This window comes from Bactrocera neohumeralis, chromosome 2 (genome assembly GCF_024586455.1).
Source record: "Bactrocera neohumeralis isolate Rockhampton chromosome 2, APGP_CSIRO_Bneo_wtdbg2-racon-allhic-juicebox.fasta_v2, whole genome shotgun sequence".
NCBI lineage: Eukaryota > Metazoa > Arthropoda > Insecta > Diptera > Tephritidae > Bactrocera > Bactrocera neohumeralis.
In genome coordinates, this window is record NC_065919.1 from 14873065 (window position 1) to 14896447 (window position 23383).

The window sequence follows — 23383 nt, forward strand, 5'->3', positions numbered from 1 at the left end:
CCATCAGGACAACGCTAGACCACACACATCTTTGATGACTCGGCAAAAACTGGGAGAGCTTGGCTGGGAAGTTATGATGCATCCACCATATAGCCTTGATCTTGCACCATCGGACTACTGTTTGTTTCGGTGAATGCAGAACTCCTTAATGGAGTAAAGTTGGCTTCAAGAGAAGCCTATGAAAATGACTTTTCGCGGTTTTTCGACCAGAAACCAGAAAAGTTTTACACTGATGGAAGGATGGCTCTAGCGAGGAAATGCCAAAAAGTGGTCGACCGAAATGGTATTTATTTGGTTTGTTAAAGTTCAATATAAATATAAAAAAATAAGTTGAAGTTTGATTAGAAATACGAAATGACTTTTTCGACTACCCAATACATACTTCTAGGCTATAAACCACCATGAAATCTAGGCAAAAATGGCATCACTAGCGAAAGTGCTGTTTGTGGCAAGCCCAATGTTCTCAAGCTGTAAAAAATTAAAATGTCTTCAAAACCTTAAAAATTACCCTGGAAACCTTCTACAGATTCTTCTTTAATTCTTTTATAGACATTTGTCTGAACACTTTTTTCCATTTTTTTTATGAAGTGTAAAATTTTAATCTTTTTTAAGAGGTCTCAGGTCGCAAGTCACTGTTACTTACTTAATCAAAATGTAAAAATTTCTAACAATTTTCGATCTTAAACTCGGTATCATGACATAAAACCGCTATTCAACAAACACTTGGCAAACGATCAAGTCATCATCACACCTTTAACCAAGCAAATAAAAATATTTGAAAACAAATTGCCTGACAAATCCTTTGGCGCTCGCAATCCATCGAAAAATGTTGGAGTTTGTAATTATACACTTATTCACACACACACACACACACACACACATACTCACATAAAAAGGTGTAATGCTTTGCCATAACCAAGCATACATATGCAAAGGCATGTCAATGAATATTTATAAGCATTTTCGCCTTTCAGTGAAATTCCATAAAAATGTGACAACAAATACAAATATAAATGCAAAAGCAAAGCAGCTTTGATCCGTCTGCAACATTGCTTACACACACAAACACCTACTAGGATTTTTTTTACAAACATACAAAGCGCCAACTGGCTGCTGGGCAGCAAAGTTGCTCGCCATTGTAACCCAGCTGCTTGTTGCGAGTCTGTTTTTGTTTGCCCTTACACACTTACCCATTTACATATTTATTTGTGTTTGCTGTTGTTTTCCTGTTGTTGCCGTGGATAGCTGCCTGACGCCAACGGCATTAATTTCTCGCGCTTGACGAGGCTCAGCACAGCTTTAACCGGTGAAGGTGTGTGCACTCGGACGCGCGCGCTTCTGAAGTGGCAGTAAGAGCTGTGAGGAAAAAGTAGCGAAAGGTAAACGCTGCGAAAAATTGTGGCAGCAGCACAGCGCGAACTTTCAAGGCGAATCGCTTCAATGGCAAATCTAAATGTTTTAAATCTTTATTTTGTGAAATCATTTTCAATTTATTTTATTTCAAATGTTTTTAAGCAACATTTCTTTTAATGGATGTAGTGCTTTGAGTTAAGCAAATGAAGTTCATTAATATAACGTGAACTCGACAGTCTCGCCATTACTTTCGATATAAATATATCTGATAGGATATTGGTGGCTCAAACAGCTCAGTAATACAGCGGTTGGATTTATTATTTTTTACTGATTATTATTTTATTTAAATTTTCTTATGAAATTTTTTTTTTTAATTTATTTTAGTAACTTACCTAAGCTGTCTTGTATTCGCCTTTTCTCTGCTCGCTTTTGTTCTCTAGTCAAAAAATTGTAAAAGCAACTACAAAGGTATCGAGTTGAGATATCTTCTTCTTTATGACGGTTACCTCATTAAAGTGATGTTCTATATAGCGGTTTTTCTTGTGGCATCTGTAAGAGTTTGTTCGATTCGCTGAAGAGTAACGCTTGGCGGCGGGAGCCGATGGATTGCCGGCGTAGTTATTCAAATACGGCGGCGAAGAGCTGATAAGGAACATGCATCAGCTTCTTCGTAGAATATGATCGGACGAACGCATGCCCGACGATTGGAATTTAAGTGCGCTCTGCTCAGTCCTCAAAAAGGGAGACACCATAATCTGCGCCAACTACCGTGAGATAAGTCTCCTCAACATCGCATATATGGTTCTATCGAGCATACTGTGTGAAAGATTAATGCTCACCGTCAGCAAACTGGTTGGACCTTATCAGTGTGTTCTTAGGGCTGGAAAATCAACACCCTGCGCCAAATCTTGGAAAAGATCCGTGAAAAGAGAATCGACACACGATACCTCTTCGTCGATCTCAAACTGCTTTCGACAGCACGAAAAGGAGCTGCCTTTATGCCGCGATGTCTGAATTTGGTATCCCCGCAAAACTAATACGGATGTGTAAACTGACGTTGAGCAACACCAAAAGCTCCGTCAGATCGGGAAGGACCTCTCCGAGCCGTTCGATACCAAACGAGGTTTCACACAAGGCGACTGCCTATCGTGCGACTTTTTCAATCTGCTTTTGAAGAAAATAATTCGAGCTGCAGAACTTAATCGAACAAGCTACAATCTTCCAAAAGAGTGTACAGCTACTGGCGTACGCCGATGATATTTATATCCTCAACAACTGAGCCGTTAGTTTTGCTTTCTCCAGACTTGACAAAGAAGCAAAGCAATTGGTTATGGCAGTGAACGAGGGCAAGACGAAATATCTCTTGTCATCAAACAAACAGTCGTCTCACACTCGCGGCTTGGTTCCCAAATCACTGTTGACAGCCACAATTTTGAAGTCGTAGATAACTTCGTCTATCTTGGAACCAGTATTAACACCAACAACATTGTCAACCTCGAAATCCAACGCTGAATAACTCTTGCCAATAGGTGCTACTTCGGCCTGAGTATAGACGCGGCCACAGTGCGGTATCGTTGGAAACTATAAAGCCGATGAGGTCGCAATAAACAACACCCTTTCCTAAATCACATTAGTATGAGAACGAGCAATATGTCTTCGTGAGCGGACGACGCTGTTTACATGGGCCTCGCACGGGATCAGTAAATGTTAGTCAGCAAGCAGCACTTGTGTGGATGCGAAAATTTCTTACATAGAGTGGTATGTAAAAGTTCCGTAAAACTACTAGTTCTTAGCAAGGTTCAATTGGTCGCAATTATGGGTATATTGGACATTGCCCCTTGGTACTCATGCGTTGAGGATTTTGGTGAATGCAACTTGTCAATGCAGGGAGAAATATGAGGTGGAGCTTTCGACAGAAATGACTGGAGTAGATATAAGGAGGAGGATGGAAAGCTTTCTGAGTGCCATTCACTTGAGAGTGGCCAGAAACGATTCTTTTACATATGGTTCATGCAGCTCACGACTTCCGGTCTTAGACCAAATATGCTCTGGGTAACCAAAGAACAACCGTTTGAAGGCGAGCTAAAGTGTGAACGCGAACTATTCCTCTCCAGGTTTGAGCGCTGGTTTTTAAATCCGCAACGTAAAAAACGCCGTATTGAAAAGTAAAAAATTGACTGAGACGAGAGAGGAAAAAAATAAAGAAGAAAATATTAGTCGGCACAATAAATTTGTGGTTAGCTCTAGACGCTTTGTATATACATATGTGAAGGCCAGACAAACATCTCTAACTGTCCAAGTGGGACTATTCGTAACCTCACGAAAAATCAGTATATTTAGCTAACCTAACATAACCTAACCTATAATGTCATGCATAATATAACTGAACCCAATAGCTGCCATTTATACATTGCTTGTTGACATTTTCTAACTTTAATTAACACTCACTTAATTAGGGCAAATAAAAGTTATATGGCTCAGAATAATATGGCCGGGCAGAAGTCAGTAAACGTGCTACAATACATACAAGTATATACAAATAAACACATATTTGGACAAGTAATTACCTTCTTGCATGACCATTACCTTAGTTTGTCTATCCTTAGTTTGTCTATATACTTTTCAACCAAACTGTAATAAACACAACAGAGCTGGAGAAAAAAACTAAACGCATACTCGAAGAATAGTAGCAAACTGAAGTCAAACAAACGCAAACAATTGGAATGAGGTATTATAAGAATCTACGAGTGGCTGTTGAACGTACACAGAAGAGCTGGGTAAACAGTTGTGGGGCACACATTTTTTGCCTCCGTCGAATGCCAACTTGACAATGGCCTATCTCCGAGCGCGCGACCCATTGCATTCGTGTCGCTTCCAAGCCATTTGCGGTAACTATAAATGGCGCCAAGAGGTTGCACCAGCACATATGCGAGTTTTTGCTAAAAATAGCTAAAATAAAAGAGCTTAAACTGACGGTACAAACGGTTGTATTTATGCATGTATGCAACACAGATATGCGCGACGAATTTGCCAAGCAAAACAAAGAAGCTGCAAGAAATGCTTATGCAGAGAACGTATATTACACATATAAATATACGTTCTCTGGCTTATGTTGTGTACATATTTATGTATGTACATTAGAAAGAGAGTAAAGCAAGCACACAACATCACTCAAAACTCACTCATTCTTAACAATGCACACGCTCACGAAAGCTTGTAGCTGCTCAGCAAGCTTTCACTCAAATCATAAAGTTTTCTTTCGGTGCTTTTCAGCGGAATAAATCTTGAAGCCACAAAGTTCACGCGCTTGCTACAACATTCTTTCGGTTTTCTTCAGTTTCAACTCGGTCGATGTGTTGTGCGCTTTGTTCTTCGCTCGTAGGCTCGACGGTTTCGCTGTAGTTCTGCGCTGGTTCATTGTTTGCTTAGCGCCAAAGTTAAAAGTCAAACTTACCCGCTGATATACATACATACATACATATATATTAACTCTTTATATGGAACAAAAAATATCGTGTTAAGGTCTTGTGTTGTGGCCCGTGGATTTTCGGCTTCGCTGGTGCATTGTGCGGCTTTCTGAGCGCGCAGGTAACCAGAAGTGAAGCTCTAACAAAAGAGCAGAAACCAAGAAAAGTGCTGTAGTATATAAATTTACATTGACGTATTGTTTGTTTTACAAAGCCGGTTCCTTTTTTTCGTACGTTTTTCTTTTCTCGTCTTGTTTTTGGTAGTTTCGGTCGACGCTTTCGGAATTTTAATATACAAACATCGAGAACAACGAAACCACTTCTGCTTTGTAATAAAACTAATGAAATCCATTTTATTCAACCGCCTTGTGCTACGTCAATTGTTATAATGAAGAAAAGCAAAAAAATATTGAAGGCGAAATGTGAATTTGTTTCTGCCAGAGAGCGGCGTTGAAAAATAAAACGCGGAGGCGGCAAAGTTTGGCAATTCGAAAGGCAATAAAGTGTGCGAAATTTAACATAAATTAAAATTATAATAATAAAATATTTTCGATCATTAAAACACATAAAGAAAAATTTTAAAAATAGTGTTTGAGTGGTAAACATTTTATTTTAAGAATTTAATTGGGTTTGAAGACTCAAATCTCTATGGACTATAATAATAAAAATATTTTTTGAGTTCAACTGTTGAACTCAGCCTGTCCGAACAACCTTTCTCTTAACTTCCACATTTTTCCCAAGCTTAGTAAATATATCGTCTGACTGTTCTAATAAATTTTTAGAATCGTATTAATAGGTGATCCATTTCCAGGTTCCAGAAACTTTAAATTTAATGAGCAATGAATTGAAAGAACATTCTTTGCCATTTATTTTTTAAAGATGGTCTATTTCAAATATTGTCCGTGTCGTTGAGTCTAATTTTCAATGACTCGTTCGAGCATTTCGACTAGTACGTATAACTAGCAAACGACACGCATGATGTTTTGCTCCAACACCTGAATCGAAGCGAGATTCTCCACATAAACCTCAGACTTCACATCTTCTCACGGGAACAAGTCTAACGGCATGATATCACACGATCTTAGCGGCCAATCGACCGACCCAAAACGTGAAATTATCACCGAAACGTTACGAAGCACCGCCGTCTTGTTGAAGCCAAATGTCGCCAAGATCGCTAGCTTCAATTTCAGGCAATAAATAGTCGGTTATCAAGGCGCTATATGGTCGCAATTGACGGTAACGTTCTCATCGGCATCATTTTTGAAGAAATATGGACGATTTCACAGGCCCACAAACTACACCAAACCGTTGTTAATTTTTGAATGAAAAAATTTTTGAATTTTGCCAGCTCTTGAATTCAATCTAAGGTTGCTCTTCGTTCTAAATACGGCAATTTTGCGTGTTTACATACCTATTAAACCAGGCTTCATCGCTAAAAAAATTTGGCTCGAAAACATCGGAATTTCTTGTAACTTTTCAAGAGCCCATAGAGCGAAATGATGTCGCTTGGGAAGGTCGAACGGCTTCAGTTCTTGCACAAACTATATTTCGTTCGCTTTCTCTTTAAGATCACGACGTGAAACACGCCAAGTCATTCCATACGTCAGTCCGAGTTGTTGCGACCGACGCCTCATCGACTATCCACGGTCTTCGAGTACACTCTCAGCTACGGCTGCTATATTGTCTTCACTGCATGCTGGATGTGTTCTATTCGGTCGAATATTATCCAATAATGAATGCTGGATCTCAAGATGAGTGATGATTTTGCGAATAGTATGCTCAATATGCCGATTGTGTTCACCATAAGTTGAGCGAAGCGCGCGAAACACATTCTTCACAGAACGTGAATTTTCGCAATAAAATAGAACGATTTGGAAACGCTGTTCAGGCGTAAGTTTTTCCACGATAAAATGCTAAACAATACTAAACAAAAACAAACATATGACGGCTTGACATGACTCACGCATGATCTGTCAAAAAATGGCCATGGAAAAAATTATATCTACTTGAATCACCCGTTAGAACCAAATGTTCTTCGAAGCACTGTCAATTTTTACCTTTCCTTGTAATCCTCTATTTTTCTTCCTTTTGTTCCCATGAAGCCTTAGTGTAAAGCTCACTCACCTCTCGACCTATTTCCCTTCCTCTACAGTCACGTGTTTACAACGTTTGAAGGCTTTTGCTTGCCAGCTAGAAATTTTTCTTCCTTTCGCTTTTCTTCGAAATTTCAATAAATGAAACTTGATTGATATCAGCACAGAAATACGAAAAAGAAAATCGTTTTAATATATTTGTAAGGTTAGGTAACACCTCATTGAGTAGCATTAACATTCATTGTTCTGTATTCTTTGTTTTCATATTGCTTCTGCCGACCACCCAGCCTGAGTTTATTATAAATGTAGGTATGTCGTCAGCGTTGCTGCGCGTTCGCCCACAATCTTTAATGACTTTACTTTAGTAGTTCCTTCAAAGTTGTACAGAGCGATAATTTTGATTGAATTTCTAACAAAACCGTATTAAAGTTTCGAAGAGATCATAATCTTCAATATACTTTAGGAGTTAGTTTACTTCGGTATAAAAGAGTTCTGAACTAACGGTTGTGCTGAAAGAAAGTGCTGAATATCTCTGTGTTGAGAACTGTGTCTGAACTAAGGCTTGTGTCGATTTAGCTGTGTCTTATAGTACGTCTTTCGGTCCCTTTGTCTGCACTTATATACCCGAATAAGTCCCAAAGTTCTCGAGATATTGATCTAAAATTCTGCACACGTCATTTCTTTCCCAAGAAGCTGCTTATTTGTCGGAACCGCCGATATTAGACAATTATAGCATATAGCTACCATACAAACTGACCGATCAAAATCAAGTCTTTGTATGAAAACTTTTTTATTGTATGAAATAACTTCACCAAGTTTGGCATAGTTTATTGCCTAAAGCATTAGCATAATCTTCGAAAAAATTGTTCAGTTCGGATCAATATAGCATATAGCTGCCATACAAAGTGAAAGTTCAAAATCAAGTTCTTGAATAAAAACTTTTTTATTTGGCAAGATATCTTCACGAAATTTAGCACAGATTATTGTCCAAGGCAACACTTTAATCTACGAAGAAATTGTTCGGATCGGACGACTATAGCATATAGCTGCCATACAAACTGAACAATCGACGTCAAGTGCTTGTATAGAAAACTTTTTCATTTGACGAGATTTCTTCATCGAATTTGGCATGGCTTTTTATCTATAGCAGTGGTATCATCTCCAAAGAAATTATTCAAATCGGTTCACTATAGCATATAGCTGCCATACAAACTCACCGAACAAAATCAATATAATGACTTTCTATATGTTTTTTTATTTTTGCATGTGGAAAATCTTATAAAATTTATCATAATATAAGATATTTGAATTCTTCAAATATTTCCTTTTCGAAAACTTCGTCATTTTCGAGTGATTTTTCTAATTAATTTCAAAAGTTGCAAAAACCAAAAATTCCACGTAGTCTGTTACCATATGTTGATCGTCGAGAAAGGCGTCTGTTTAATTTCATTATGACCCAATTAAGTGGCCAGCAGAACAGGCTCACACACCCACACACACAAATCAGCAGCAGCCAAACACATACACGAATGCAAATGTCCATGAAAATGTAAACAAACGCAGCAAAAGCATGTCAACGCGCACACACAAACATGCATGCGTGTGTATATGTGTGTGTGCTTGTGTGTAGGTATGTAAAAGTAGCAACAACAACCACTTGTTGGTTAAACGGAAGGGATTAATTTGTGTTTTCAACGCCTGGGCGAAATGATACATAACGGTAAAGCGCTGCTTTTGTGCGCGCGCGCTTGTGTGTGTGTGTGTGTAATTAACAGCATATTTATTGCCACTTTCGTATTGCCACTTTGCCGGCCGCCAACATATGTTTCATCAACGTGCTGTAATTAATTGGTTTTGATTGCGTGCAATTTACAGTTATCTAAAACTCAGCAAACAACACAAATACAAAAACCAATAAATATTCGCTAAAAACAATAACAATAACACCAAGTGTAAACACGTCGCTTCTAATTGACACACATATTTACATAACAACACAAAACTTTCGTGCAACATCAACAACATTACAAAGAACAACAACAAGCAAAAACAAGCAAAACAACAACACTGCATAAGACATAGAAATCACTTTGCTGCTTGGCAACGTTAAACGCGGCGAAAATGAGGTGAGCTTTGAAATTTGGGTCAATATCAACGAAAACAACAACAACAAAAACAACAGCAGCAACAACAACAAAAACGACAACGATAAATTCACTAAACACCACGACGAACTTTTACATCCCGGAAATTTCCCCAACAGATGCCTCTCAAATACTTGAAGCAATCGTGCATCCTCGCCGGATTCGTAAAGATAACCGAACAATTTCGATAAGACAACAAAGCAACGACTCAACCAAAATTCCATAGTACACACACACTTTTGGCAACGACTGTATTCGTGACTGCGACTGTTTGGCGATGCGTGATCGCCGCCACGCGAAAATTTCGTTAATGTCGTGCTGCCGCGGCTGCTCGGACGATGTGTATGTTCATGGTTTGATGCCCGCCCCCGTGACACGCCCACTTTTATGGCACTTTGGCAAATATTGTTTTAGTTGTTGTTGTTGTTTAACTAACTAACTCAGCTGGTAACGGTACTATTAATGCATTGAAGCGTGACAGCAAAAACTAACTAAGTACAGTTGAGAAAGTTTGAGTTTTTTTATTATTATTAAGTATAAATATTAAATTGTGATTTTTTATTAAATTTTTAACGGTTTCATTGATATTTTCAACTATATTTTTGCTTATATTTGCAAAGTTAATATATTTAGAGCTTTGCTTATGGAAGTGCGTTTAAGTCTTTAAAAATAAAATTTACTTTTCTAATTTGTACTTAGTACGTTTTTCATGTTAGCTTATCGCCAAATTTATTTTTATTATTTTTGCTTTTCCGTATTATTATTTTTTAGCAGACAATTTTATTTGATACTCAGAAGTACCAAATAACGTTAAAATATTGCTTAAGGATATGCTCAGATCAATGTTATTGCTTTTTGCTAGAAGGCAATAATTTTTCGTATCAGAATCTGATAATATTTAAAATTACAAAAAAAAAATTTATTTAGGTAAAAAAGAAAAGTTTACAACGGCGGGCCAGTCGTTTCTTCTTTTAGCAATTTGGCGCCAATTCGAGATACCAAGTGCAGCCGGGTCCTTCTCCACCTGATTTTTCCAACGCAGTGGAGGTCTTCCTTTTCCTCTGCTTTCCCCGGCGGCTACTGCGTCGGATACTTTCAGAGATGGAGTGTTTTCATCCATACGGACGACATAACCTAGCAAGCGTAGCCGCGTCTCTTGATTCGCTGAACTATGTCAATGTCGTCGAATAACTCGTACAGCTCATCGTTTCATCGACTGCAGTATTCGCGCGCAATGCGCAAAGAATCATAAATCTTCTGCAGAAACTTTCTCTCGAAGACTCGTAACGTCGACTCATCACCATGCTTCTACACCATTTAGCAAGACGAAAATAATGAGTGATATATGTATATAGTTTGGTTTTTGTTCGTTGAGAGAAGACTTTACTTCTCAATTGCCTACTCAGTCCGAAGTAGCACCTGTTGGCAGGAGTTATTCTGCGTTGGATTTCGAGGTTGACATTGTTATTAGTGTTAATACTGGTTCCAAGATAGACGAAACTATCTACCACTTCGAAGTTATTATTGTCAACAGTGATGTGGAAGCCTAGTTGCGAATGTGATGACTGTTTGTATAATGACAGGAGATATTTAATCTTGTCCTCGTTCACTGCCACTTCCTTATCCTGTCTGAAGAACTAATGGCGGGGATGTTGAGGCCAATGATATCAATAGCTTCAGCGAACGCCAGCATCTGTTCACTCTTAAAAAAATTGCGCTCGAATTATTTTATCCGGGAGTCGATTTAAGAAGTCGCACGATTGGGAGTCGGCTTGTCTGAAACCTCGTTTGGTATTTAACGGCTCGGAGAGGTCATTCCCGATCCTGATTTTCCAGGCCTAAAACCGCACTAATAACGTCCACGCAGTTTGTTGACGGTGGGCTTTACTCTTTCACACGATACGCTCGCTTGAACCGTATATGTGATGTTGAGCGGACTGTGGGGTCTCCCTTTGGCGTAAACAGCGCTTACGCGGTTATAGCCGTGTTAAGAACAGCGCTGCAGTCGTTTTTTTCTAATGATTAGTGTGACGCGAATTGGAGATTCCAAGCGAAGCCAGGTCCTTATCAACATGGTCTTTCCAATGGAGTGCAGGTCTTCCTCTGCCTCTCCCGGCGAATACTGCATCGAATACTTTCAGAGCTGGGGTGTGTTCGTCCATTCAGACGACTGGCTAGGTCAGCGTAACCGCTGTCTTTTAATACGCTGAACTGATGATCAACACGTCAATAAAGTAAAAGAATTAGAGCTTGAGAATCAACGATTAACAGTCAGAGATCTTACTGGCATCGTTGGAATATCGGAAGGATCAGTGAATACTTTCATTTGTATCATTTGGGTCTAAGAAAAGTGAAAGTGCGATTGGTTCCAAAATCCTCAATTTTTTCGAAAAACAGCAACACGTTAACGTCTGTGAAACTCCTCTTTCCGACTAGCGGAATGTCATGATACGTATTATTACTAGCGATGAGTCTTGGATCAGCGCTTCCGATTCAGAAACAGACGATCAAGCGGCCGAATATCATGGCAGAGGTGAGCCAAAACTGTAAAAACCATGTCTAACTGTCCCTCCAAACTGTCAAGAAGGAATACTATTTGAGTGTTAAGCTTTTCGTAAAAAGATGTCGGAATTATAGGCAGATAGCTCTTGGTTTTTGCATCACGAGAATGCACCGCCGCTTACCGCATTGCTTACTAGTGAGTTTTCGCCAAAATTTCAACCAATATCGTGCCGCAACCACTGTTTTCGTCTGAGCTAGTTCGTGTGACTTTTGGCTACTCAGCAAACTCAAACGACCACTCCAGGGAAACCGTTTTGAGTCAATTGAAAACATTAAACTTGAATCGATACGCGCATTGAAAGCTGTTGGTGTCAAGAGGGATTACTTTGAAGGGAACGACAAAGATTTTGAAGAATAAATTATGAACAAAGTCTTACTTTTTTTTGCTCACAGTAGTAATATTGTTTATATACCGTTATAATAAACATACTGCTTATAATAAACAGAATTTTTGGCGCAAACAAAGCTTTAAGTTTCCAACAATTCTGCCACATTAGAAATTGCCGCACGAAATCCAATTTGTTTTTGCTTGAGGCTATTGCTTTTGCTTCAATGATTTATGCTGCCAAAGAAGCAACAGGTGCAAAAACATAAATTTGTAGGTATGCATGAATGTGTGTGCATGAATATTTGGGTGTATATGTTTGTGTGTATACAGCAAAAGCATTCGTCTCTACTGAGCAGTCTTTGCTGTTGTTGTGTTGCTGTTGGAAAGCAGCCACTTGTTGAGTCACCTTTAAAGGAAATATGTGTCAACATCAAAGCGTGTGCATGTGTGTGCGCTTGAAGGTTCTTTGCCTCCACTTAGAACATGTTCGTATGTACGCAAATATGTCGCTATTGGAATAATAATTTGTTTATTTATTTTGTTTTTTATATTACTCGTACAGAAATTCAATTTAATCGCGTCTGTTTGAGTTTGTTTTGCTGAATTGTTTGCTGAAGTCTTTGGTTCTCTGCTCATATGTCACCTTTATCTGCCTTTTATGACACTTGCAAATATTTATTTGTGCATTGACATGCAAGCACACATATTTTTGGATATAAAAGATAACGCGAAATTCTTTGGGGTTAAAAATTTCAGTTATGCCTTGTCTTAATATTCGAAAAAGATGAACCGAAAGTATTTAAGCTATTTTGAAATACGTCAATCTTCCTCCGTTCTAGGTTAGCTCTGTTTGTACTGAATATTTTTTCAATACATTGACGTCTTCGCCTATGCGATTTCGTCTCCATTCGAGGCAAGGAGTTGCAGACTTGAGTCCAAGCTGCCTTTTTATGAGTGATATTTTTTTATTGACAATAATGATGATGCAATGGGTGATCTGATAAAAGGTTATGCGGGTACACCCAAGCCCCAATCTGTAAGCATAGAAATTGTTACACAAAATATAAAAATGCCGTTTAGTAAATTTACCGATTCTATAAGTCGGAAAAGCGTATCGTCACATAAAACAACATGTCGAACAACATGTCATCCAAAAAATCAAAATTGATTTTTTTATTGCTTACGTTTTACTACATCATATTGCATATGTACAATAAAATTTTCAGCTTCCGCTATAAGATATAACATATAAGACCCCGGTGCCACCGCTGCCGCAAATGGGAGACATCCGTCTACAGTGAAATATCAAGGGCTCATCCTGGATAGGAAGCTTTCATGGAAGCCGAATATCGAAGAGAGAGCAAAAATGCTTCGATTGCCCTATAGTGCTGTAGAGGAGCCATTGGCAAGAGGTGGGGTTTTTCACCGAAAGTGGTCTTGACACCATAATCAAGCCCTTTATGTTCTATGGAGTCTTTATGTGATGGAGGAGCTCTAGAAAAGACCACGCTTGCAAAGAAACTCGAGAGCATTCAACAGGCGGCGCTCATCAGCATGTGTGGTGCACTAAGGTCCACTCCAACCATGACACTTAACGCCATTTTGAACATAGTGCCCGTAGACATCGCCGGAACTTGTATGGCCGCGAAAGTGGCTATTAGACTCAGAGAATCTGGGTTTTTAAAGAACGCAAATCTGAGCACTCGGATACTTTGACTTCATTTCGGATCGCTTAGATCATGGAGTCTCCAAACCGAACTCTGGCGGCTCCTCTCTGCCTATATACCGACGAGAGAGCTTTCGAAGGGAAGAAGTCGTTGGAGAAGAAGGACAGTGAGCTTCTTTACGAATGGATCACAGCTAGGGGTAGGGTGGATGGAGGGGTTTACTGTCTCTCTCTATCAACTCCATTTTCATACTTCCTAACAATTGCAGTGTCTTCCAAGCAGAGATTGCAGCCATTAAGGTAGTAGTAGATCTGCTACTCCGGAGTGCAGCTTCCTACAGAGAAGTGACTATTTACTCAGGTAGAATAGCGGCAATACTAGCCCTAAACTCATTTATTGAGCATTCAGGGTTGGTTGAAGAGTGCCTAACCTCGCTCTTAATAACATCGAGTGTCTTTGTGTTAAGACTGGCATGGGTGCAGGGCCACAGCGGAATTGGAGGAAACTGTAAAGCTGATGAGCTAGCAAGAAAAGGCACCCTAGAACCGCTATCAATAGTGTAGGAAGGGGTCGGTGCTCTCGTATCCTCTTGTGTTCTACTACTAGATAGTTGGGCTTTGCGGAAGCTCGCCCAGCGCTGATACTTGCGCGGTTGCAAAAGCCTTTTGATACGAGATTGATCGCTGGAGATCTATTGATCTCTTTTCCCTCAGCAAGGCTAGCCTCTCCCTAGTTGTAGGGCTTTTAACATACCATTGCCTTATTGTATTCCATGCTGTAAGGTTGGAAATCTTACCAGACGCCGTTTGCAGAAGATGTATAAAAGAAGTTGAGGTGGATACAACTCAACACTTTCTTCTTCTTGACTATCCCGCGTTTGGGAGGTTAAGACTTAAACACTTGAGAGCGCCTACCTACAGACATCTCACCGAACTGCCGGGAGTTGAAATTAAACGCCTAAGCAAACTTGTATTGGCTACTAAGCGTTTTGCTTATCTATAAAACCGAGAACGGGAGTTTTTCTTTTCTATGGCTTCACAAAGGACTACATATATGTATATACGCAGTCCAGGGGATCATTCATCGTACGTAACCTAACCTAACAAGTTTTCAGAAGTTTGAATTGGTTTGCTGTCCCATACATATATCACTTCAAGGTCGTTTTGGCGAATTTCAAAAATAACTGTCAAAGCTTTCGCAATTAGATAAGAACTTCCTCCATAAATATCGCTCTCTATTTTTTTGTTATTCTCTCGGCTTAATATTTTCAAAGTAATTCTCTCCAACTCATGTTGAAATTTAAAACGCTCTTTTAAAAAAAATTTCTCCGCACATTTTTGGAATACAAGCAAGTATGTTTGTACATGCATATGTATGTATGTAGTATGGCTGAATGGTTCCACCGATAATTAAACATATGTTACTGTATGTGCAAATGAATTTATTTTTTTATTTTATTTTTATTTATTTTTTTTTTTGTGCTCTAAATATTTCCATGATTAATGAGCAAAGCCTCTAGCATTTGTTAAGGGTGTACTCGTAAAATGCCACAAAACTGAGTCAGCGAGACCGGCATTCTAAGCTTCATTCCAGCTGCCTTCATCAACATGGGCAATTCCGTGAATATTCTTACCAATACATACAAACATAACTACGTACATTTTTCTACGTAGAGTCAGTATATTGTTTTTATAAATATTTATATATAGCTACATATATACATTTATATATACATAAATAAAGTACATATTAGAATTAAATGTTTTGTAGGAATATAGCGTGACTGCTCGTTGTATGCGAGTTCAGTTTCTACTCATACATACGAGTATATATGTACAAGTACATATATAGATACCATATGTGGCTGCATACCGGCATTTATTCATTCGTTGAAGCACGAAAATTCACATATTTTAGCCACACATGGATACTTTAGATGATATGAGTACAAACATACAAATAATATATATATAATAATACATATATGTATATGAATATATGTACATATCTACTATTCATATATAGTATGTAGTACTTGTAAATGTATACGCTTAAATATTGTAAGTCCTTAACCGTTAGAAGTCATCGCCATATATACCAGGATCTATGTGTGCGTGACTAGAGCCGGCTGGCTAATGGCAAATTATTTTGCTTTGGCCAAATAAAAAACGTAAACACTCGCATTTTACGACCGCCACTTTGAGGCGTATAAAAAAGGATGACTGTCATTACAATTTTACTCCAATTGTTACAGTTTTTGTTATCCTTCACCGCTTCACTGGCTTTCTTCATAATTTATTGCGGCAAATCGTTTTATTCGAAAGTAAAACAAACATAGCAAAAGTGCAATTATTACCGTTAGAAGAAACAGCTTTTTTTCATAAATTGTCTACTGCAGATTTAATTAAATTTCGAGCTTCACTTCTTTAATTAGAGGCAAAGGGGTGGTGTATTACCAGTTAAACTAACTGAAACCTTATTTCCAAATAATCAGCTTATCTGACAAAAGTTTTAATCCAAATTAAAAAGCTTGGATTTAATAAAAAAAATATATTCTCAAAACTGACTGATTTACATGCAAGGACCGTCTTTTATATCCCAAGGTAGACCACTTCTTTCAACTCTTCTTTATCTACAACTTCGCTTCAAAAATCCTGAAAAAATGCCTTTGCTTCAGTGATTACCTCTTCACTTGCTTCTAAGTGATATGAAATAGTTTTTCGTTTTCAAAACAGAAAGATACTCCAGCTGACGAATAATCTTTGGTCTCATTCCATGCCTGTGAATTATGATTTTTTTCGACACATATTCCAACCGTTTTGAAAAAACATCGTTCGATGTTTGTTGTGGATACGAGATATGCCTTGGCAATTTGGTCAACACTATCTTTACATACATATACAGGTATTTGACCACTTGAGAATATTTTTTGCTGCATCGGCTAGAAACTAAATAAGTTCACGTTGTATCACAGTGGATTTGGTAAAAACCCTGACTTTGTCCACCCAAGCTACTCAATGTGTCCAATGTTACAGCATTATGAGCTGTGTAAGATTTTATGTCTCAGCTGGCTGCAGACTGGGCATTCGCAAAAATAAGGTCCAACGTCTCGACATCCTCCACGCATGTTCTGCTCTCCGCCGCATCAACTTTACCATTTTTCTGAAGTTGGGATCTTAAGGGTAGGTACCGCTGATGAAAAATACTATGTTACTAAGATCCCTTTTGCCTAGAAGTAGATGCTGTTTGGTCTATTCGCTAGCAAAACTATCGCAAAGTACCTTTATGGTATGCTCTGTGTTGCTAGTGTTCCAAGACCTAAGGTGTTCCTCCAGGTTTCATTGCTGCATACAAACCTTGATGGTGCTGAATGGTCTAGAGAAACTTGGAGGAGTTGTATTCCATGCTACCTCCGAGCGGGCCAACTCGTCTGCCTTTTCGTTTCCTTATTTTCCTAAATAACTGGGTACTCAAACGATATTTTCCAAGTTGCCCACTAAGAACCTAGTTATTGCGTCCTTACTCACTTAGCACCTACTGTCATGCCAACAATTTCTGATCGTCTGAAGGACTGTATTGTACGTATATTCATTTAGTTTGAAACTACTACTACTATGGATTGCTACAGGAGAAGCCGGCTCCTGTTCCTACAAGTATTTCCGTCTTTGATGCGTCTGTGAATATATATAGATTTGCGATGGAATTGTCAATTGGTTCATTCTTCTCTGCAGGAGAATGAAAACGTTATGTTTAATCCCTCAAAGATACTCTTGTTGTATTTTTTAGTTGCTCTTTCGAGTTCCGAGAATAGAGTTTAATCGCTAGGAACGATGGAGAATACGGTGGATGCGGAAGCAATTCGAAGTGCGATTCATGAGCTTTTGTCCTAGTTTTCACTGACTTGTGATACGGTGCAAAACATAACTTTTTTTTCTTCAAATGCGGCCACATTTCGGCGGTTTCGCCCTTCAAACGGTCCAAACCCGCTGTGGAGCGGGTTCATCACGTACTATCGATTGGCATTCGGAGTGATATGACGGTTACATATCGACGCAAAAGCTTGGTTTTATTACGCTTGAACATCTCCAAACTCTGCTCCAAATCATCAACTCGTCTTTGTTTTTGATGAAAAGTGAGCTGACGCGACACCCGCTCTGCACAGAGCTTTCGTATACCTAAGGATTCGTTAATGATTTGATGTACATGTTCAGTTTTTATCTTTAGAGTGCCTCGAACAACTTCACTTTACGGTCATCCCAAAATATTTTGTGGACTTTTTTGATATTTTCGTGGGTAACAATCGGAAACTCTCCATCAAGCCAAGTTAAAATTGTTTTCCTTCAAACAGCAATATTCTATCAACACGCGAAATTCCTTTTTATCAATTTTTTTCACAATAACAAAAGTTGCTCCGCTCATAGTGATTCAGTAACTAATAATCCAACAGCTGTCAATACTATTAGCGCCATCTATGGCAGACCACGACTTTTCAATTGACCTGTTATTAACGAATACTTATATAATTCATTGCCGGCATCCCAAAATATTTCGACATTCCAAATGTATTTTTTATTTACATGAAGTACATAAGTATTTCAAGGTCAAAGCAGTGGCTACGAAAGGAATTTCTTATCGGTTCTGTTTTTAATTATTTCGTTGTTTAGCGAGTATTATCACAATATGTTACGAAGTATGCCAAAGTCAGTTTTATTGTGCTAGGCATTGGGAGATGACTTCATCGTGATCCATATGTAAACAGTTGTCCGTATAAACATACATACATACATACATACATACATACATTTTTATATATATGTGCCACACGATTATCACGAATTTTTCTCGGTTGTAGTGCTAATTTATCTGAACTCTCTTCTTTTTGCCTTTCATTTATCTTATTTATACGATTTGTTAAACAATTGTGGTTGCTTTTTTCGCTAAATGTTCGCATTTATTATTATTTAGCGCGAGATTTTCTCGAAAGCTCCGCCACTGATAAATTCGCCTAACGCTTTTGCCTTTTATTAATGCTTATGTACTCATTATGTATATAAATATTTATATGTTTGTGGTTATAAATAAATATATTTGCGACGCCGCACAGCTAGAGAATTCTAAGTAGCGCCATACAGATTCCGCAGCTGCGGCAGCCGGCGGCAAAGCACGCCAACAGTCACACAGTCTGTCGGTTGATTAGGCACAAGCGTACTTATTTCACAATTTGTTGTTGGCGGCGTCTCTAATCGAAATTGCGTGACTCAATGAGAGCGTGATAAACGTTTTGAGCGTTTCAATTCAATCTTGAACAGCCGCCGACAGCCTAGGACACGGCACAGTAGATTGCGTGCACAAAACGTCAGCTTATGTGTAAGCTTGTGCTTTTACTCCATATAAAAAAATCACTAAAGTTCACTTGGAAAGCACGACGCTAGCTTGTTGACTTCTAACAAATAACTGAATTAATAAGCCATCCAAGAATGCACTATCCACACTCACCGAACTCATGTGCGTTCTTCTTTTTAGCACCATCGAAGATATCCCCGAAACCCAGGAGGTCAGCTCCACCACCACCACTGCCCAACCAGAACCTTTGTCGTCCACAGCAAACGAGGTATACGACCCCAATACGCCCATACCCCGCCCACCGCTCGCCGAACTGACCGCACGCCCGCCAACACCCGTCGATGAAAGTGAAATGGCTGCAGCTAGCAAGGAAGTAAATCCCGAAAAGGCCGTCGCCACGACATCCGCCAGCAGTGATAGCATCTTCTCTATCATCTATACGGTTTTCAAGAAGGTTGCCATTGTGGGCTCCATTTATTTGGTTGGCTATATGGGCTGGAGTGTCGCGTGGTTGATCGCACCGGTAATCTTGTCAGTGGCACGCGATGAGCTACGCAAAACCACCGAGCATAAACGCAGTATTGCCAAAGCTTCAGCCATGGCCTCTGAGAAGGATGTGATACTGGCGCGTATCGATGAGCTGCCAGCGTGGGTGAGTACAAGTCTAGAATTTAAAGAAAATACCGGTAAAGAATAGTGGAATCATAACGCTTTACGCATTGGAGTATCTGCTGTAAGAATCGAGCTTCCGCGTTATTTTTTTCTTTGCATCATATCTTCCGTAATTGTTGATCAGATTGTCTCCTATTTTTACACTTTTGCATTATGTTCACAGGTCTACTTTCCTGATGTGGAACGCTGTGAATGGGTCAATAAGGTACATAATTCATTCTATCTAAAACGCGCTGGCAAACAACTTTTGTTTACTTCCCTTTCGCTCAGATTCTCAAGCAAGTGTGGCCCAATGCTAACCATTTCGCACGCACTCTCGTCAAAGAGACCATCGAACCGAACGTGGCGCTCGCACTCGCTAATTACAAAATGAATGGCTTCCGTTTCGATCGCATAATTCTGGGCACGATACCACCACGTATAGGCGGTGTCAAGATCTACGATAAGAATGTCGATCGTAACGAGATCATCATGGATTTAGATTTATTCTATGCAAGCGATTGCGATATCAATTTCTATTTGGGTAGCATGAAGGGCGGCATCAAGGACTTCCAAATACATGGCTGGGTGCGCGTGGTCATGAAGCCACTCATACGTTCCATGCCACTTGTAGGTGGCCTACAGATTTTTTTCCTCAACAATCCAAATATCGACTTCAATTTAGTGGGTGTTATCGATTTTATGGATATGCCCGGTTTGAGTGATTTGTTGCGCCGCATTATTGTGGAGCAAATCGGTGCGGTCATGGTCTTGCCAAATAAGCTGCCAATAACTTTGAGCAATGAGGTGCCAGCGATTAGCTTGAAGATGCCAGAACCGGAGGTACGTAGCGAGGATGTGGTGTATTGAAAGAATGTGCATGTTTAATTTTTTTTTTGTGTTGGTTTTGTGTAGGGCATTCTACGCATTCATGTTATTGAGGCTAAGGATCTGATGAAGAAGGATATCGGCGTTTTGGGCAAGGGCAAGTCAGATCCCTATGCAGTGATCAATGTAGGCGCACAAGAATTCAAAACGCAAATTATTGAGAATAATGTGAACCCGAAGTGGGACTATTGGTGCGAGGTAAGTGATTCTTTATTGATATTTATGCATATTTTATGTTTGTAAATATATTTATAACATCATTTTTAGAGACTTTATATTGTTTATTTTATTTTTCTTACAAAATTTATAATATATAAATAAATTAACATACGAGTATATAAAAAAATTAACTATTTTATACACATTAAAAAAAAATAATTTTTACTTGTCATATCGATTTCTAAAATATGTTTAAAAATTAAAAAAAAAAATTATATAAAAATTAAAAATAAAAATAAAAACTTTTTATTTTAATTTTTTTATTATTAGAAAATTTATAAAACCTTAAAAAAATAATTAAATTGATGTAAACTAAATATATAGTTTTTTTATACACTTTTTTTTTAATAAAAAAATTAAATAGTATAAAATATTATTTATTTATTTATTTTTTCTAAAGAAAATAATTTATTTTTTACACCTTTTTATATTTTTTTTAAGTATACATAAATTTTTTATAATAAATAAATACATTTTTTTATTTAAAATAACTGTTAGAAAACTTAATTAAAAATTGGAAATGAAATGTAAAACATTTATGAAATCAAACTTATTTTATTTATTTTTTATTATTTTTAAAAAATTTATATAAATTTAACAAAAATTAGCTTCTTTTATTTTTTAAATTAAAGAAATGTTGAAAAAAAAAATTGTATTAAATAAGATAAATAAAAGAAAATATAAAATAAAATAAAATTATTTATTTATTTAATTTTTCTTATTTATTCTAAAAAAATTTATTTTTTTTGTACGCCTCTAAAAATTAAAAAAACCGAAATAATTAAAGAATTTTTTTTTAAGTTTCAACATATTAACAATTAATTTTCTTTTATTTATTAATTAATAAAAATATTAAATAGAACATTGTTTATTTTTTTTTAATTTGATCTAAAAATTTTATAATAAATAAATGTGTATAGTTTTTATTTAAAATTAATTAATAAAAAAATTAAATAAAAATTAGAAATAATAAATAAAAGCATTTAAAAACCTAAACTCTTTAATTTTTCAATTTAAAAAAGTGCGTAATATTAAGTAAAATTAAAACATTTTATAAAATAAATTAAATAAAATAACAAATAAAGTGCCAAAAAATATTTATTTATTTATTCTAAAAAAATTAATTTAGTTTTTATGCAAACCTTTAAAAATTAAATAAAATAATTATTTTTTTAAGTTTATATAAAGTTTTTACAATAAAAAATAAATATGTTTTTTTTTAATTAACGGTTAAAACAATAAGTCAGAAATCAAAAATGAAAAAACATTTAAAAAAGTTAACTCCTTTTATATTTTCAATTTAAAAAAATGTGTACAAAAATAAATAAATTTATTTATTTATTATAAAAAAATACTTTTTTATATACATTTTGTTAAATTAAAATACTAAAACCAGTAAAGAATATAATTTTTATTTTTTTGTTTAACTAATTATTTTAAAATTTTTAAACATATTTTAGGAACTTTTTTTACTAAATAAAAAATATATACACACATATATTACAATTGTTCAATATTTATTTTTTTTTATAAATTTTATTAATTTTTTTGAGAAAAAAATATGTATTATAATTTTTTGTTCAATATTTATTTTTTTTTCTTGTGAATTTTATGTTTTTGCTCACGTATTGGTAAACAAATTAATAAATATTGATTTTTGATATGAACAATATTGTGAGAGTAAATGTCTTAAAATTTGTTATCATATTTTTTTTAATATTTTGAAAATTTTTGAAAAACATTTTAGAAAACTACATTATTTTTCAAATGAAAATTGTCTGCCAAATTTTAATTTTTTATTTACTATTTACTATTTTTTTTTTTTAATTTTTTTAAATAACTTAAAATTTGTTGTCATATTTGATTTTTTTTATTTTTAACAATTTTGTTTAAGAAACTACATAATTTTTAACTCCAAATTTGCTGCTTTTTATTTTATTTTTTTTTTTTTTTGAAAATTGTTATAACAATTACTAAAAAAATACGTACAATATTGAACAAAATTTCTAATAATTAGTAATATTTATAAACACTAGCATATAAGGAAACATTTTAAATATTTAATCCAAAAACAATTTTTCCACGCACATTGCAAAAGCTGAGTTATCAAAATTTTTTTTGCCAAAATAGTTTTAGTTTTCCACATTTGGCATGCGTCAACAGTTTTTGTTTGAAAATTTTTGAACACCTACAAACTTTTTTTCTCACACCCCCAAATGAGTGTTTTGTGAGTGTTTGCAAACTTTCGCACTTTACTCTAACTACATATGTATGTATTTATATATGTTTATACTATTGTTCTATTCTCCTGATACTAATTTTTATTTTGTTTCATTTTTGGTTTTCACTTTGCATTTTCAAAAACCAAACCAAATTCCTAAACGAAAAAATCATAAAAAAATATTTCGAAACATACTATCTACTAAAAACAAAAAAAAAACAAAAACTAAATTAAAAAGGCTAAAATATTTGTTGAACTGGGTCAAAGTGTTGATATAACGGTATTCGATATGGATAATGGCAGAGATGATGAGCGATTGGGCAGGTAAGTCAACGAGAAGCATTGAAGTAAAAAAATAATGATTAAAAAAAATAAATAGAATGAAACAAATTAAAGCAATAAATGCGTAAATAATATAAAATAAATTTACAGAAAATAACTAAAAAA

At 36.4% G+C, this 23383-nt stretch overlaps 1 protein-coding gene across 10 annotated transcripts in view; it reads left to right on the forward strand.

Moving 5' to 3' along the window:
* The window catches only part of LOC126767348 (extended synaptotagmin-2-B), a 51468-nt gene that overhangs the window by 15827 nt on the left and 12258 nt on the right, over positions 1–23383 (forward strand). Inside the window, exons 1-6 of one of the 10 annotated variants that reach the window (XM_050484914.1) lie at positions 4687–4986; positions 8789–9039; positions 19138–19609; positions 19793–19834; positions 19900–20451; positions 20524–20694. In XM_050484914.1, coding sequence (XP_050340871.1) covers positions 9035–9039; positions 19138–19609; positions 19793–19834; positions 19900–20451; positions 20524–20694 — 1242 coding nt within the window. In that variant the 5' untranslated portion in view covers positions 4687–4986; positions 8789–9034. The other 9 variants (XM_050484906.1, XM_050484900.1, XM_050484919.1 and 6 more) reach the window with 9 other exon arrangements.